Source organism: Oculina patagonica, chromosome 5 (genome assembly GCF_052425735.1).
Source record: "Oculina patagonica isolate OP01 chromosome 5, crgOcupat, whole genome shotgun sequence".
In the NCBI taxonomy this organism is placed as follows: domain Eukaryota; kingdom Metazoa; phylum Cnidaria; class Anthozoa; order Scleractinia; family Oculinidae; genus Oculina; species Oculina patagonica.
In genome coordinates this window covers 22,881,378-22,899,141 of record NC_135762.1, presented here as the reverse complement: position 1 = coordinate 22,899,141, position 17,764 = coordinate 22,881,378, and the positions used below count along the sequence as shown (strand labels likewise).

The following is a 17,764-nucleotide window of genomic DNA, read 5'->3' as shown; positions in this document are numbered from 1 at the left end:
CTCACGATTTAAATATTTTAAAGCTAATTTGTTTATTACCGATATATTGATGTCAAATCAAATATACACTGCGGTTATGAAACTGAGCAGTCGTTTTAGAAATATACAATTATCACAGATATCACAGCTGCGATATACGTTACCGTTACATTCCAAACATTCGTATTTGCGAAATAACACCCTGAAACTGAATAACACCCCATATTTGACCTGACCGACAGTCCAGCTCCAACCGCAGGCAGTTTATACTTTTAAAGTTTCCGCAAAAAAACTAAATCCACTTAATTACCATTTAATGAAATGTGACACTATGGATTAAAGGATACCTCAGCATCTCAAAGAGATAATGCGTGGTAATGTGAGTTTCTAGAGCATTGGTTTCGTTTAACTCTCTTGTTAGAGATTATTACAAGACTTGTACCATTATACGAAAATTCTCTGTTCCCACGAACGGGACTTAACCATCTACCTACACTCTGTTAGGACACCTCTGTCACAGGCCTCAAAGTTCACCCAAATTTCAGGCCAATAAAGTTTTTTTTCTAGGGGTGGTACCTCAGAAAAAAATAATCCTCTGCTTTGTACAGTTGTGATGCCAAACCTCTTGCGTTATTAGATCGGATTCTGATGAATCAGACGGTTTACCTAGTTGTCTGTAATATAAAAACAGTTCCTTCTTTGTTTTACCGTCCAAATTCTAGACTATCATAACAGTTGGTTTTTGACAGAAACATTTGGCGTGATCGGCTGATGAAATTGAAACCTCATCACGCCTGCTAAGCCGGCTATTAAAATTCGAAAATAAAATAAAATAATAACTATTCAAAATCTTATATTAGATCGATTCTTTGCTTAAGCTGATTTCGTCGTCTGATTATGTGTATTGCTCCATATGACTTTCTGTCCGCCTAGCGCCTTCTAACAATATTCTGACATGCGTAGAAGGCCCTGGGAACGAGGTTGTGCATGTTTCAGTAAATCAGTCTATTCCAGGCCTTAACTCGTTTTGCATGTGAATTTCTTTTCCTCGTTGCCATGGTTTTTTTAATGTCGCTTCTGAGGATTTGATATATAGTACATCGAGATTATATATAATTATCCTCTACTTGATTATTTTCTTTATTAATTTCTTTTTTTATTTACCCACTTGATGAAAACAGATTTCAGTGACAGAAAAAAAAGCACGTGTCAAAAATAACTTCTAGATCTTCCTATTTCATTTACATTTCACCACTCAGGAATTTTTTTTAAAAAATGCATATTTTTTTTTTTATTTCCAGAAAGATTGCTTGTGAGAGGTTTTCGTGACAATTCATCTGTTGTTGACTGTAACCCTCGGTGCACGTATTTCCAGAATCCTCTATTTATGTGTTTCCTCTATTTCAACCAAGTTCAAATCAGGACTGTGGTGGAAATATCTACTCAATAGCTTTCTTTCTTCTCACCATGCACATGTCTGATTGGCAGTGTATTATATTATTAATCTCTTATTTTATAAACGTGCTTACTCGAGTTGGGGAACGCGAGGCATGCGTTTGTCTCCTTCGCTACGTTGCGTAAAAACGAGGAACTTGATCGAGTGAGGGACTTCACGCGCAACGGTCACGTTATACACGTACTTTCTTAGCTCTAGTTCTCGAGTGTAGAGGCTGGGCACGTATATACCGCTTCCCTTTCTTCATTCATTTCCCATTGGCCTAAAGAAAACTTTAGGTCAGTAGTAGCAAACTTTCTCAAATTGTTTAGAATAAAGCTCAATAACCCTTTTTGACTTGGGATTCGTTGGGATGTTTTTTGGACACGAGCTGAGGAAAAACCGATTCATTTCACCGCAGCCGGGCATGGTGCGGTGACGGAGAATGTTTGCAAAATTCTTGGTGCATGGAGTTGAAAATATTTAAGTTATTTCTTTTGTTGAAATGAGCCATTCTCTAAAGTAAACCTACAGTAATTTTCTGTTCATCTCGAGCTCTTGGGTGTTTTTGCGGTCGGTGCAGTTACGCAAAGCAATCAAATTAGGCGGGAAAACTTAACAGAGTAAACAGACGTGACCAAATCTGAGTTAATCGACGTAAGACTCCACAAGAAACAATTAATTAAAGCACGTTATACGGTGCCAAACAAACGAATGATAAACTTCCTGTTTATGTAAGACTTCAGTTTTTTTTTTTTTTTTTTTTTCACTTAAACGCAAAAGATGGCTAAAGGCTGAAGGTGTGGTAAGGGCTACATCCGACAGAGCTAGAAAGTGCGCGCCTTTTGTTTAACTCGATTTAACATGTTCGCCGTCGCTAATAAAAAAAACATATAATATATGTTGTGAGGTTTCTTGTCCGAAAAACACTGTAAATTAATCAATGTTGTTTTTATAGAAAAGTCAATATTTATGGGATAATTTGAAATAAACGCGAGAGTAAAGATTGACCTATGTTGTTTAGTCAGGTTGTTAGCAATAATTTAGCAAGGACAGGCGAAAACGAAGGGCCACAAAAATACATATAATCCGAAGGGAAATAGCCCAGAGCTTATTGGAAAGCGTGCCAGCTTTCCTGTTTTAGAACGAAGTCTTGACCCTTCTTCGTGACTTTTTTATCGTTTGTAAATGTGTGCGTAATTAATCTTGTTTACATTGCAATTATCCACTAGCTAAGATGAGTGTAGACAGATAACAGTTTTTCTCACACAAGGTGAAAATGGGCCGTGTCAGGAGTCTATTCACCCATGACTATTCTTTCCCGTGATTACTATTTGCCTAATCCGTAAAGAAACGCTAGAAACGATAAATATGTCTGGACGAGTAGAAAACTACAATTATCTTCTGTCTTGTCGGGTTAAGGAGTTGCAGGGCTGGAAAATTCGGCGGAAAAGACACAACTCAACACTTAAAAATCAGAAATTCGAGTTATGGAGATAATGTGTCGAATTCCTTAAAGAAACGCCTACACTAACTCTCCCATGCCCACATGCAGGGTATAAATACAGATGAACAAAACCACGCTCAAATCAGAAGAACTTCCCTGAAGAAAGCGAGAAAGTACTTCATCAAAAAACTAAAGTACAAGTCGTATGCCATGGCAGCCCACTTTTATCTAGTGGTGATCTTATGTGTCCTATCTTCGTCTTATGCTATCGTTTACGCAGGACTTATGCAGTTGGAACACCCACAGCAAGCTTTTTGTGAAGCAGACTTCGGTAAGTTTACAAATTCACGATAAAGGAAATTTTGTCATTTTTGTGCCGAGAGAAGAGAGAAATTTTGAAAGGCAAATTACATAGCCAACGTATTGAAAGAACGCGGGACGGCCAGCTTCTTAATAAAAAGAAGTCGTAATTTTCCTACTGTGCTTTGAAAAACTCAAGATTACGGGATTTTGTCATTCAAGATTTGATGGATTTGTACGCGTTTCAGCCGTGCGTTACAGCGCTTTTTTGCTCTAAATGGGTCGTGTTCTTCTGTCAAAATGAATATCAAACCATAAAAAATCTCATTCGAGTTAAGTATAAAGAACATTTTGGGATTTTGTACTCAACATTTGATGAATTTATACGCGTTTCGGTTGAGCGTTACGGCGCTTTTTTCTTTGCTCTAAATTAGTCGTGTTCGTTAACATTCACGCTGTCAAATCTGAGCGGTTAAAAGAAACAAAGTTCTATTTCTCAAGTATCCACTAACGTTATTAAATCTGCGGTTTCCTGAAGATCAGTCACTTAAATTTTTCAGGATTTATACTTTAAGTTCTACAAATATTAATTTTATGGCAGAATTTACTTCATTTACAACAGTAAATATCTTTTAAAGAATTGGTCTGGGCCGCAAAAACAGTATCGTAACTGAAAGAAGTGAGCCGTTGTCTGTTTCCGGAGTTACGAGTTGCGAAATATGTCTTAAATTAATATCTTCCGGTATTTAAGTCGTTTTGTTAAACTGCGAAATCATAGCTTGGATTAGTTTAGTCATTACCTGCGCGCGCGTAACCCCCTTTTCGCGCCGGCTTCGCGCTCTAGTCACGCGAGATCCCGCGAAAAAACTAAGTTGCGAGAAAACCAAACCAGCAAACACGATTGCAAAGTATCATGCTTCGAGTTGTTGCCTAAAATTTTGCTTTCACTTTTTGCACCCATTCTCTCTTTTTTATTTTAAGCGTTTCTAGTCAATACCTTAAAAATATTATCAATAGTATTATTCGAAAAGGTGGAGGGCACTGTAACAAGCTTACCAAGCCTTTGTTTGGGTTTATCATTTCAGTTTTCATATTTTGTATTAGGTCCTGAAAGGGGGGGGAGGAGGGGGGGGCATGAATCCCATTTTTTTTGCGAGCCCATTTTTTGCCCTGATCCAGTAAATCCCAGTCCAGGTCCTATTTTTGGTTTGTGATTCCTACTCCCAGTGTCTCAAATCTCATTTTCCAGTGGAATATTGAGGATGAAAAAACAGGCAAATCCCAGTTCCCATTTTACCCCTTCAGGTCCCTCATCTTAGAGTGCTCTTTTGGCCTTTAGGAAAACAAATTATAATAACCCTTGTTTTTTATTCTAGTGATACGAGCCATTGTTGTATCAGGGCCTAAAAAAGTGGGCCATCATGACGTTTTCGTCATCACCGTTAAAGAAGTTTTCAAAGGAATCTCACGCGGCCAACAAGAACGAGCTTTTGGCGTGCTGGACACAGAACTTACGACGAAGCTCTATACACCCTACAGTTACATGTCAGACACAGTTTCTGGACCATTTGGGATCAAAATGGGGACAGAGTACTTCATATACGGCGATATTATCGAAGGTGGTAAGCTGTTCACGAAATTCTCTGACCTGCGGGAGCCCTGGGGCAAAGTGACCTCACGTCAAAAAGCGAACCTTCGGGGGTACTATGAGGCGGGGTGTCGACAATGCCGCTTCAAGCCTCACAAGTGTTCTGGATCAGACTCTGAATGCGACCAGAGGTTACCCGGATGTGAACAGAAGGCACGTGAGCTGTCTCGCACGTGGAAATCGATTTGCTGGAGGCGGTTTGAGCACTGCGAGGTAGACGAAAGTGGTCAGCGGTGTAACTGGAAAGAAACAAGTGAATCGAAAGAATGCAAACATAGCGACTCGCCGTCAAAATGGTTTGTTTATTAAAAGAGACATCAAACAGCTTACAGACAGACTAACTAATGTTTCGAAATGAAACTGTGTAAATTTAAATACATGACAGCAGTTTCGTGATCAAGCATATTCTTGCGTTGCGTCAGCATTTACATTTAACCTGAATTGATAGATTGTATGAGTTTTGCAAAGCCATTCATAATTATTATAAGTAAAATTTAATAATAAGAAAGTTGACGAAAGGAAACTAGTTACACTTCCTTAATTATCATCGTGTAAGAGATAAAAGTATCGTTTGTCGTTTAAATTTGTGTGGTTGTAACTATTTGATAACCGAATAGACTAACTAATATGAAACTGTGTAAACGTGACAGCAGTTTTCGTGATCAAGCATATTCTTGCGTTGCTTCAGCAAATACATTTAACCTGGATTGATAGATTGTATTAGGTTTGCATAGCCATTCATTATTATGTGAAATTTAATAATTATAAGAAGTTAGAGATACAATTGTCGTTTGTCGTTTAGATTTGTGCGGTTGTAACTATTTGATATGGATCAATTTAACGGTCTTTTTCGCAGGAAAACGTTAACAAAGCGTAACATCTCAAATTTCTCACATTTGTTATCAGAACATTACAGCACATTGTATAGATCACTAGCACCAGGCGTGTTTTTATAAGTGCAACCATTGCGTGGTATCCAGCATTTCTGGTTCTTAATAAAAAGAAACATCATTATGTTTTCTGGCGTACGGTAGTATATAGCGCAGTTACCAGAATGGAATTTAAGGAAAGCACTACTCTGGGTAAAACTGCCCCACTCCAGCCTTGGGAAAATCAAACTTGCTCACAGCATTCTAGGTACACCATCCCTTCCCCCACCCTCGTCACCCTCCTCCGAGCACTCGTCTCTCTCCCCCACCCTGTCATTTAAATCAACCGAGGGTCTACACAATAGGGGAATGCCACCGATACCTGCATAAGGAAGACGTTTACGTCTTCCATTGTCATAACATGTTTAAGTGACACTAGTCAGATTAATTCAACGGATTTTTAGTTGCCCCTTAACTTGCAGACGCCACGCCACGCGTATGCGCTTACAGATCATACTTAACCAAACCTTGCATTAATTTTAGCCCATTTTAAATCCTCTTAGAGTCAATAGGATTTAAGTCTCTTTTGCGGCCACAATATAGCTCGTCACGCAACACTTCGGACCGTGACGAGCGAAACAATGGCCTGGAATGCTATTACAGTCGAACCACTTTAATACGGACACCAAGGGACATGGAAGAGTGTCCGTATTATAGATTTGACCATGTTACAGAAGTAGAGTTAACAACAGTTTTAGGCCTTTTCATAAAGGGTGTACAGTCCGTGATAGGGGGTGTCCGTATTAGAGGTGTCCGTATGGAGAGTTTCGACTGTTAGTACATTTGGCAACTTCGTTCCCAGGGTTTTTCCTTGGTGAGCCCTGGGAACGAGGTTGTACATTTGCGCAAAACCTCGGCGTTTTAATTGGCGCTTTGTCAGCCAAGCTGTTTTGCTAACTTCGACTTAAGTTCTTAGTTGACAACACGAGCTTTATCGCTGATATCTACAACAAATTCATTCCCCTTGTAGTTATTATCTACTGCGGCTGGGTTGTCGTAAGCGTACAGGGCTTCAGTCGTTTCTTCTGTCTGAACTGAACAGTCTACCGTGTGAACTAAAGTGAGGAAGGAAACGAAACGAATATTGTTAAAAAATGTCTAGATAAGCTAGTAATAGCTGCCCTGCACAAGTTACTGTTAAATAAGTAATAGTAATTGGACTGAGTGGAGTACAATTCAGAGAGTAATCGGGCGAGTAATTTCACGAGGCCGATTTGAAATTACGAGCACGATTACTCTCTGAATTGTACTCCACTCAGTCCAATTACCAATAAATCGTATCAATAACAAAATTCGAGGTTAGGAAGTCTTGGAGAACCTTTTTTGTGTGAAAATTGTTGTCCAAAAAGCAGGAAAACAGCAAGAAAGAACCCATTCAAATGCGCATGATTGACGCGCGAATGGCGTAGGTGTCCAATTACAGGTATCCAATTTTGAAGTTGTTCAAATTGGATAGCTGTAATTGGACACCCACGTGATCGTGCGCCGATTACGTGACAAATAGTCGCGCGCAGAACCAATCAAAATCGAGAATTTTGTTATAGATACGATTAATGACGCAATTGTTGGTGTATTTTCTGCATTTTATGACTTATTACTGTGTTGCTGATATCCTCATTACAAGATACCACGAAAGTGTTGGTTAACAAATACGAAGAAATCCTATCCGATCGTAACAACACTTTTCAAATTTGCAGAAACGAGCTCCTCAGCGTTCTTTGACCGGATGTGACGTCATATTTTGTTGAATGATTTAAATTAAAAAAGTGTCAGGCGTCGCAGAGTGTTCTGCGTCTCCCCTGGGTAATCATCACCGCAATGCATTTCAATCATAGCATGGAAGGGACGCCTTCGCCTCATTATTAGGGCGTGGCCTTAAGAGGGAAGGAGTACCGAAAGAAGAGATCATGAAATAGCCCAAACGTTGTCCATCTTGATGACGCAAATAAGAGATATCCCACCGTAGTCATGACCTATTGCTGACTGCGTGTTTTTAAAGGCTCTAAACTAAATCAAGCAAATAGAACCAAGACACATTCTTATTGCTTCGTTTCCCCTGTCTGGTTGCCTTTACTTACCGACTTTCCTGCATCTTACAGTCGCTGGCAGAAAGGCAATCACAGCTACGAAACCCAGCAATGAACCAGCGCCTGGTCCCAAGGAGAACACGTAACGGACGTACTCGCCGGTGGCTCTGTTGAAAAATGGCGAATCATATTACCAGTGTAAACCTCTAAGGGAGCGAAAAGGCACGCGGGCTCCGAAGAAGAACCCTCTCTCAGGCTAACAACTCTCTAACCCCTCTTTGGAGAAGCCTTTCTAAGATGCGCATCCTTGTGTGCGCCTATAAAGTACACTCTTTCCTTCGATGGACACCTCTTTCAGTGCGGACACGCCTCTTAGGATGGCTCTTTTCTAAGGCGCGGACCCGGGAAAAGACTCCCATAAGAAAGGGACGGGATGTACTCGTCGTCTCTCTTAGGGGTGTAACTTACTAATTTTGGTCCCACTTAGGGTGTTTAGGATAGGGTGCAGGGTGTTACTCCCTAAAAATACCAATACAGTTATGTGCCGCCCAACGAGGTCGTGATTTTGTGCTCCCAATCTAGAATGGGGTATCCATTATAGAGACGATTCCTAGAACGGGGTATGATATTTCGAACGCATGAAAGTTTGAAATTATAAGCAGCCAAAACAGGGTGTTTAAAAATTCACTAAAACAGGGTGCTATTTTGGAGATCGGGCGGCGCATACCCACCCAAAACATACCTAAGTATCCCCCCCCCCCCCCCCCCCCTAACCCGGGCTTAACAGTAGCTGTGTTTTGAGTTCAAAACTGTGCGTGCCACTTACCCGCCGGTTGGAAATAGTTCCTGAGTAACCAAAATAGAACCACCGCAAGCCAGCTTGGCAAAAACGCTCATAGACGCAAACACAAACGCGCCAGACTCTTTATTGTCACCAATAAGCTTCCCAGCCAAAGCCAGTGACGTCACATACATCACAGAGCCTCCGCAGCCCACAAGGATTGCTGCGCAATAGGCAGCGTTCCTTCCCGATTCGCCTTGCAGGTAAAACCAGGCTGAAGAACCAATCACTAAAAGAGAGGCTATGCAGTACGTCCACTGTAATGAAAAGAAAATCATTGTTAGCGTGACGCGGGAAAAAGGTGAAACGCACGTGCGTTAACAACCTCGTTCCCAGGGTCTCTCTCCCTGCTCTCCTCTTTCGCTTTTGGAGGCCGGGAAAGAGAGACCCTGGGAACGAGTTAGACGCGTTAACAAATGAGGGGAGCAGAGTGGTCAAACGAGAAAAAAACTCAACATTACTCTCGGTTTCCGTTGCGTTTAATTTTTGTAAGAGTTTGAAGCGTTCTATGTAAAAACGTTTTAAGAAAATATCGCATAAAGATCCATTTTTCCAGCCAGTCAAATGCAAAATCAAAACCAATCATGTTTTGCGTGACTTGGCGCTTGGAAATTTGATCATGTTGTCACTACTTTACATGGACGTCATTATATTACACGGGTTTTTTTTTTGAAATAATCTCTCTTACCTTTTCTCCCAACATTTTATCAAGTTTCTTTGCGCATAAGCTCGAGAAAACACCGCTGATCAAGATGACCAGAGGGAAGTAAGCGATGGATTCCTGCAAGATATGGGCCAAACGTTACAGAAATGAAATGATTACCTGATCTGATTGAAGCTTGCTGCTTATTTTAAATGCCAAAAGGATTCATTCAAAGTTAGCGATTTACCTTCTCGAATCCGAGCGTTTCGGTCAAATACAGCGGCACATAGGAGGCATTCAGTACTTGAACAAGTCTTGCACACATGTAAGCGAAGGAGATCTGTGAATTTTATTAAGATCATTACGATTTTTATTACTATATTTATACAGCACGAGAAGTTGGCTTTGCTCACTTTTGATTCGCATCAAAGGTGAGACAAAGATGGACCGGACCTGACTACCTTTGACACTTGTGTAAGCAAGTCCTTTGATATTGCCTTTGACAGGGATTTGACGCACGTCAAAGTTAGTAAAGACTTGAAGCGAGGCAAGACACCTTAGACACAATTCAAAGTCACATTTCACTGTATCTTTGTCACACCTTTAATAAACGTCAAAAGCGTATTACCTTTGATCAAAATCAAAGACGGCGTTTGTCTCAATCAAATGTATCTCAAAGGTTTGGCAAAAACGGTCTTTACCGCCTTTATCCCAAGTCAAAGGTACGAGTAAAATCCAACTTTTCTTGCCGCTTTCTTTAAATGCCTATTCCTTTGAATCTCAGGTTCGAAAAAGTAATTCTCCTTACTAATTCTCATACATTTCCTTCAATGCTAGTTCTTAGAATTAAGTAGTACATTAAGACAACATCACCCAGTTAGTGATTTATTTGTTCTAATTTTATTTGCTGCACTCATATCCTAAAAAATAGCAGACTGTTCACAGCCTGGTCTATTTTTCAGCGTAATGAAAAAAATAAAATAAAAAATAAAAAGTATTTTTATAGCGCCAAAATCCACTAATTGCTCATGGCGCTTTACAATAAAAATATTAATAAAATGATGTTAAAAAGTTAAAAACTCTAAAAAATTTAAAAACGGATATTTACAAATATAAGTTCAAATGTACCTAAAAAAAATAATAATAATTAAAAAGCCTGTTAAAAGGTAAGTTTTTAAATGTCTTTAAAAATCAAGAAGGACTTAATCTAAGTTCATGGAGTGTTCCACAGCCTTGGGGCTGCCACGGCAAACGCTCTCTCTCCATATGTTTTTAATTTTGCTTTGGGGGTCGCCAGAAGGTGCTGTGTAGATGATCTTAAAAATCTCCGAGAGGTGTGATAGTAAAGTAACTCTTGCATGTAGCAAGGCGCTGCCCCATGGAGAGCTTTGTAGACTAGTAAGAGAATTTGTAAATTATACGATAGCGGACAGGTAGCCAGTGTAGCTTCTTAAGCACAGGGGTAAACGCGAGTGAACATGAATCAGCGAGAGCGAAGCCCGTAACGAGGGGGTAGGGCCCTCGCGTTAAGCCCTCGCGCCTCCCGTTTTACGCTGGTGCCAGGTCTCTCGCGATTCTCTTCCTGGGCTGCGAACAGTGTGAAAAATTCTTAAACTAGATGTTGTACTTTCCCTTGCAATGTGGTGGTTGGGTGAAGATAGGAAAAATAAAAATAACTGAAATATAAAGAAAGTATGCATACATGTACAGAAAGCTCGTCAAACCTACCTTATAGAACATTGGAGTCTTAAACCAGTCAATCCAGGTTTTAGTTGTTTTACTGCTCTTCGTTTCATGTTCATTTACTTCCTCGATAATAACACTGACTCCAGAGTAACTCGTATCAGTCCCCTTTGTGAATGAGCTTCCGCGGCTTCGACGAGATGAGAGTGACCTGGGTCTAGTTTCAGGAGAAATGTAATCCGTTGGTTTTAAGTATTCGGATTTCTCTGTCTGGGATTTTTTCTCTGCGTAGACGCATTCGATGGAGTCAACAGAATCGGTTTCGGGTGATGAGGCATACCCTTCGCTAAAACGGCTAGAATCCGATCGATTACTCTGCCTCTCTTCCAACAAATTTTCATTTTTGGAATCTTCTATCGTTACGCTTCTTTCTCGAGTAGATCTCGCTGTCTGTACTTTGCTTGTCTTCACTTTTAAACGCAGGATTAGAGAAACTGAAGTCGTTATCTTTCTTGCTTTCCGTGTGCTTTGTACGTGGTTGAGTTTCCGAATCCTCGCTCAAATCGCTGGTGACAGTCTCTTCACTCTCCATATCTAGTTTCTCATCGGTTTGAAATGCTGGATTTGAAAAGCTAAATTCGTTACCGCCCTGGCCTTTATCTAGACCGGCTGTTGTTTCAACGTCCTTCTTTCCATGTGGATCAGAAGATCTATCTTCAACAGTTCCATTTTCTAGCACGGTGTTCCCCTGTTCTTCTTGTATTACTTCCATGGACTCGGTTTGTGCAGGTGTTACACCGAGCTCGCTTTCATCGTACAAACAGAACACGCCGACTGCTTTGTCAGGAAGAGGAAGGGTGGCTGTACGACTTCTCGCCCTCTCTCGACCAATAAAGCTGCCAGAGGGACCTGAAATGTTACATAACGCCTCTTTTACACAACGTCCTGGACAGTATATCTATCTGCGCTTTATATATGATACAAAAAATCCTATCTAACAATCTTGGACAGAACTAGCTGGAACAAACGCATTTCATGCATTTTTCGCAAATGTCCTGACACCTTTCAAGCGGGTAAAAATGTTTTATCACCCTCTCCCCCTACTCAGTGTTGTTTCATGGGGTTTGGGTTTGCCAGGCTTTGCACACACAACAGCATTGAAATGGAGGTTGGGGGGGGGGGGGTATTAAATACTGAATGTGGTACCTAAATGGGTGGAAATTTGTAAGTGTTTCAACCCCCCCCCAATTACATTAATAATAAAAATAATATTGTTAACATCAAAAATTCTTCCACAAAGCGTTAACCGAGTAAATTTCTATTCAGAGATGAGGGATCTCACTTAATTTTGTCTTCATACCATTAATTGTCGTTAAGATGTTCTGTCTTACCCACCTTTGTTCTTTTCAACCACAGTCTCAAGAGGTTCCTTGGTTCCCAAGTGAAAAATTAACGAGAAAAAACAACCTGTGCCTACCACGGTCACTGCTATTTCCTGAAAAAAGGAAATCAAACAAGAAAAGTTAGTTTAAAAAATAATTCTGTTTATTTAAAAGTACAGGCTGCCGCTTGTACGACTAAATTGAAGAATCTCGTTCCCAGCTCACCCCCTCTCGCTCCGCTCTCTTTCCCATCCCTTTTTCACGCTGAATTCCCTTTCGATCCCTTGAAAAAACAGTTAAAACATGTCTAAAACCTGCTTAATTCAATCACCTTCTTGAGTAAAATACCCGATTGATAACGCGATCGGATTTATAAGGGAAGGTAACCCAACTTTAAGCCTGACAAACAAAGAAAACCTAAACAAGACTCACCATGAAATCTTTCCACTGACTGGAAGAAATGCTTTCGTCTCCACCGTCGGTTCTAAGGACAATCCACGTGATGGCATACATGAAGATGCCACTGAGAAATGTAAAACCGGATCTAACAGAGAATGAAAGAAAAACATTCTGTTCAGATTGAGCTATACAATTTATATTACGTTGATATTAGTACTTAAAAACTTACATTGCGTGGCTTTGCGCCGTCCATAAAAGTCATTAAAGATATTTCTCTAGAATATTCATTTTTGACCATTTTGAATTGATACAGAATTTATTAACCCAGTGCTAAACACGTCAGCACACCAATTCTACAACGCAAGGTATACAAGTAAATTCCCAGCTGGAATATTATTTATCTGGCCACAATTAAAAACCGCATCCGTTTTTAAACAAGTTTTAAACAATTTTAATCCCTCATTACTTTGAACCCGGTTTTACTTGTACCACAGCGAGTGAGATAAAGACTAGTTATGCAACGCTTTCGAGTGGTATACTATGGAATATCCCCGGTCCGTATTTCTCGGTTACACCGAGCCTTAGGCGGTGTGTATGCAAGAAAAACAAGTGACAATGGGATATCCCCACGGGTGTAACTATTTTATACCATGCTATAGAAAATACGCGTACAAATCGAGATACAGTCGCAGCGCACTATGGGAAGGTTGGGTTGAATACCGTCGAATATACAACGGCTTTCCTGTATTCTGATTGGCTGTATTTTCTATGGCATGGTATAAAGTGATGTACAGTACTATCCTGTACTATACTGTAAAGCTGCCAAAAACTACAAAACGCTATAAATATCACAGCGTGATATGGGTGTTAACAGCTCGAAGAACATTCTTTTTAATAATAGCTTGCAACCTCGGATTTCCGTTAAAACATTGTAGGTTAAAATATCGTTTACCCGGCGTAAAGACACATACAGTTCATTCCGTTATTTCCGTTTAAAGGAGTCGGTGTCACGATATTTTTTTTTCTGATTTGCAAAATCACTTTCAAATTTGAAGGAGTTTCAAAATAATGGTATTCCCAGGTCGAAAAACACCGAAGGAGTATTTAAGGGACTGTTTCACGGCAGAGTTAAGTTTATTTTATTACTGAAGTTTTGCCAAATACTCGCTATGAAACTTAATGTTTGCAAAGAAATTATGTCTGTGGATCTAAATGACAAAACCATAGTTTTGTAACAACCAAATGTGTCTCACGGGCGTTATAATTCAAAATTACAAGCAAACGAGATTAACTTTGAAAACTGTTCAGCCCAACAGTATTTCAAAATCCCATATCGCAATCCATTTCAATCTTCTTCACTTTTGGCCATCCGTAACGTCTTTTAATTTTGCTGTGTTATTAAAATGTTCCTTCACTGTTTTGAGCAATTATTTTTATATTTCACCGAATTTGGTGGCCATTTCCTATGCCTAAATTTGGCTAAAATCCGTGATACAGTTCCTTTAACAGACCAAAAATGAACAAGGATGCGGTTACTACGGCGGAAGAAAGACAAATAACATTTATTCAAGTTGCGAATTCCGGTGATGTACGTAGTCTTTTTTTGTAAACAGGCCATAATTTTTTCATGTTGCTTTTCCGTAGGAATTCAACTGAACGAGTTTCAGTGGATAAACGCCGGTGTTAACCAAGTTCACGGTCACTATGTTTTGTTTTACATAATTGTGCTTATGAAAGGTTAGCTCTGATTGGTTAAAGCATGCACCACCCGGTTTGACAACATAGCGGATCACAATCCTTGTATTATATTTCTATTTTATTTTGTTTTCTTTTGTGTCACCCGTATATATATTTTTTTTTTCAGAACAAATTTTGGCGTCCTTGATAAAACCATTTTAATCCACTAGGGACAAAAAAATCCTTTCCAACTTCTCCCATGGTTGGTATTGTTTTGTTGTACATATCATGTTTGCGAACAATTCGTTTTGTCTTTCTAGGCCCTAGAAACAATTTTTTTAAAATATTTTTGACCCCACCCCCCTCCAAAAAAAAAATGGTCCGTCCCTTACTCTTCATCGCAAAGTCGTGTTGCAAAAGCCTGTTTGAATTTTCTTTTCGCCGACTATATTTTTTGGAGCTTGCATGTTCAGCCTGGCTATGGTCGGTGAAAAGCGTACCGGGTGTTTTTCTGCGCAGTTGAGGTCGCCTATTTCGGAAATGTTTCAAATCTTTGCATGTTGGGGTCAGCCGGTCGCTAAGTGTTTTTGTCCCGTTAAATAATTAGCTTATCGCTTTCTCAGAACTCGCAAAGGATATTTACTGATCACGTGTTTGCACACGTGTGAGGTGTTTTGATAAGGTTTCCATTGTTAAAACTCGTTTCTATCAAGTTCTGTTTTGAAGTGTCATTAATTTCTTGGCTTTGCTTCGAAAACAGAAACTTAATATATTTGTCGCAAAGCTGGAGTTAAGCTCAATAATGTCCCCAGTAGATTATGTAATGAGACGACCAAAGTTCAACAGTAGCTGTCGTTTCTTTTGTTTAACTTGGTTTTTTACATTTTGAGTTGATGTAGTGCTCTTAAAATCGGCTCAGAATTCCTTAGCCTTCAAAAAACAGAAACAAAACTTTGCTCCGTGAATTTTAAAAACAAATGATTTGGTAACTAATTTTAGATTTTACTTTTTTCGCTTTCAAGAAAACAGTTTTCCAGAATGAATAGTGAAAGTGGGTTTTCTTTGCAAAATCTTGTCAAATTTCGTTAACAACTTTAGCGGGATAAAAATTGTTTTTTTTTTCCTCTCTCTCTCTCTCTCTCTCTCTCTCTCTTAGACTAAAAGCGCCTTTCCTATATGCTAAGAAATCTTCTCGCGTAAAACATCGATTACAGGATAAATAAAAACATTTTCGTACTCACCGTAGGGCATGGAGTTCCACCATCTCGCTGGGTCGCTTTGCGATCTCTGGTATTAGCGCCAAATGAGTGACTTGTGATAAAGCCCACCCAATGTTGTGAATAATCATGATGGTGGCGTAATAAATTCCCAATATCCACTCGGAAGAGTCCTCTCCGCAAACGAAGCACGGCATCATAAGAAACGGGAAAAATCCCGCAACGAGAACGGTCCCGAGCAAGTGAAAACTCTTGCGCTTACCGTAATATTTTGCAAGAAACGGGAATCTGTAATTGTCGCAGACGTAACCCACTACAATGCACAGCACAGAATCTACAGAACTCGATACGATCCATAGGAAGCCAGCTGTCCTGTTTGAGATCCCAAGAACTTTCGTTTGGAAAATCAGCATATAGGATACCCACGCTCCAACTACGGCATCGTTTAAAACGTGTCCAACGCTAAAGGAAAACCTTTGAAAAATTGGAAGATGAGGCTTTGAGCGTGATGCCCTTCTCTGCTTGACCTGGTCTACTAGCAAAGTAGAGCCTGAACGGTTTTGACTCATTTCGATCTTATTTTAAACGGCTCTTTCTCAGAAAAAGTTCAAATAACCGCAAAATCTTCCCAGCTAAATTTCCAAGCTTAATTTGCTTTCAGAAACCCTAATTTGTCAAGGCCGCTGTTAAGCCAGAAGAGCAGATTTCACTGACACCCGGTAAATGTTGGCGTTGAATTGTTTGCAAGGAGAAAAATCCAGAGGTTATAATAAGCAACGTTTGCTTTTTTTATTACCGGTTTAAGTACTTTCATTAAAACAGGTCAGAAACAAGTAATTCTGCAAAGTACTGTTTGTTTGTTTTTCAGCCTGTTAAACTATTTCAAGCTGAGAAGCGGGTGTCTCGCTAAACGAAGCTCCATTCAGTGCATTTTGTAAATTTTTTATCAGTTACAGCACCAGCTAAATTCGCTAACTAGAGGACCTTTTTTACTTTTTCTTTTTTCCCCTGACATGTTTACAAGCAAGCGAGACAGCCTTGAACCCTGGGGTTACCCAGCTAAGATCTGAGGTAATTCTATACACCTAGGGGAACGTCTCGACGGCTGTAAAGAGATTTTGGGGTATAAACTCGTGATTGATCGAGTACGAGTCAACTAACAACTCTATACTAGCCTGCAGAACAGAGGGGAAGGGAGCAATTTTTAACAAAAAAAAAACAACAACACACACCTACTTTTAAATTAACGAAGGGAGTGCGCGCGTGTATGAGGAGACATCTGTTTTGACTTTTGTACCGGAGACGGTGCGGGAGACAATATCCGTCGAAATGAAAAGACACAAATTTTTTCCCCTCCACTGACAGTCAAATCCCATATGGTCTAGCGGTTAGGATTCCTGGTTTTCACCCAGGCGGCCCGGGTTCGACTCCCGGTATGGGAAAGACTAATTTTTTTTTTTCTTTTTTTTTTCGATAGAAAGGCCTTTTTTTCTTTTTTTATACCTCCTTACGTATCTTTTTTGTTTATTTCCCCTTTCGAATATGGATAATATTTTAAAACGTTAAATTTACAATCGCGACTGACAACTAAAATACGTTACGTAATGATTACTTCTACGAACGCATTCAATTTTTTTCGTCCACACGAGTCCGATTTACTCCTGTGCACATGAGAACGACATACCCTGCGAACAGGCTCCAAAGTGGAGCAGGGCGCGAGCGTATAAAAAGAAATCGGCAAGGCGGATCTAAGCGCCGCTGAGCGTGCCTTCTCTCTCTCCCAGGCCCCCCTCGGCTCGCTTCGCTCGCCGGTTTCTTTTCTTCGCCCTGTCCTTTATAGCCTGTATTCAGCCTTCCCGCTCCGTTAAAAAGATCGCGGAGGGATTTTTGTGAGGGATAGGGGGGTATATATAGTGGAGAAAAGTGTTTTTTTTTTTTTGTAAAAAAAAAAAGGAAAAAAAAAAAAATTTAAAAAAAAAAAATTTTAAAAAAATAAAAACACAAAAAAAACAAAAAAAAAAAAAAAAAAAAAAAACAAAAAAAAAAAAATAAAATGTCATAAAAAAAACACGACGCGAAATTTGTTCCTTTTCTTATTTTTTTTGCTCAAAAAAGATAAATATAGAAATACAAATATTGCTTATAAAAACTGTGTTC

At 39.7% G+C, this 17,764-nt stretch overlaps 1 protein-coding gene, 1 long non-coding RNA gene, 1 other non-coding gene and 1 pseudogene across 4 annotated transcripts in view; 3 read left to right on the top strand and 1 right to left on the bottom strand.

Moving 5' to 3' along the window:
* Positions 1–17,764, top strand: part of LOC144653367 (uncharacterized) — a 64,586-nt gene that overhangs the window by 20,941 nt on the left and 25,881 nt on the right. The window lies entirely within an intron of this gene.
* LOC144653340 (metalloproteinase inhibitor 1-like) lies at positions 2,959–5,828 on the top strand. Its single transcript, XM_078513313.1, has 3 exons — positions 2,959–3,192; positions 4,538–5,358; positions 5,579–5,828. Exons 1-2 carry the CDS (start codon positions 2,964–2,966, stop codon positions 5,116–5,118), a joined length of 810 nt encoding a protein of 269 aa, XP_078369439.1. The 5' UTR covers positions 2,959–2,963; the 3' UTR covers positions 5,119–5,358; positions 5,579–5,828.
* LOC144653339 (major facilitator superfamily domain-containing protein 12-like) lies at positions 5,959–16,619 on the bottom strand (annotated as a pseudogene). The gene is made up of 9 exons (XR_013570722.1): positions 15,632–16,619; positions 12,747–12,858; positions 12,328–12,427; positions 10,978–11,841; positions 9,497–9,589; positions 9,295–9,387; positions 8,592–8,863; positions 7,817–7,932; positions 5,959–6,793 (listed from the first exon to the last, which is right to left on the bottom strand). The product of XR_013570722.1 is annotated as a major facilitator superfamily domain-containing protein 12-like (transcript).
* On the top strand, positions 16,978–17,049 carry Trnae-uuc (transfer RNA glutamic acid (anticodon UUC)). Its single transcript has one exon. It is a non-coding gene; the product is annotated as a tRNA-Glu (tRNA).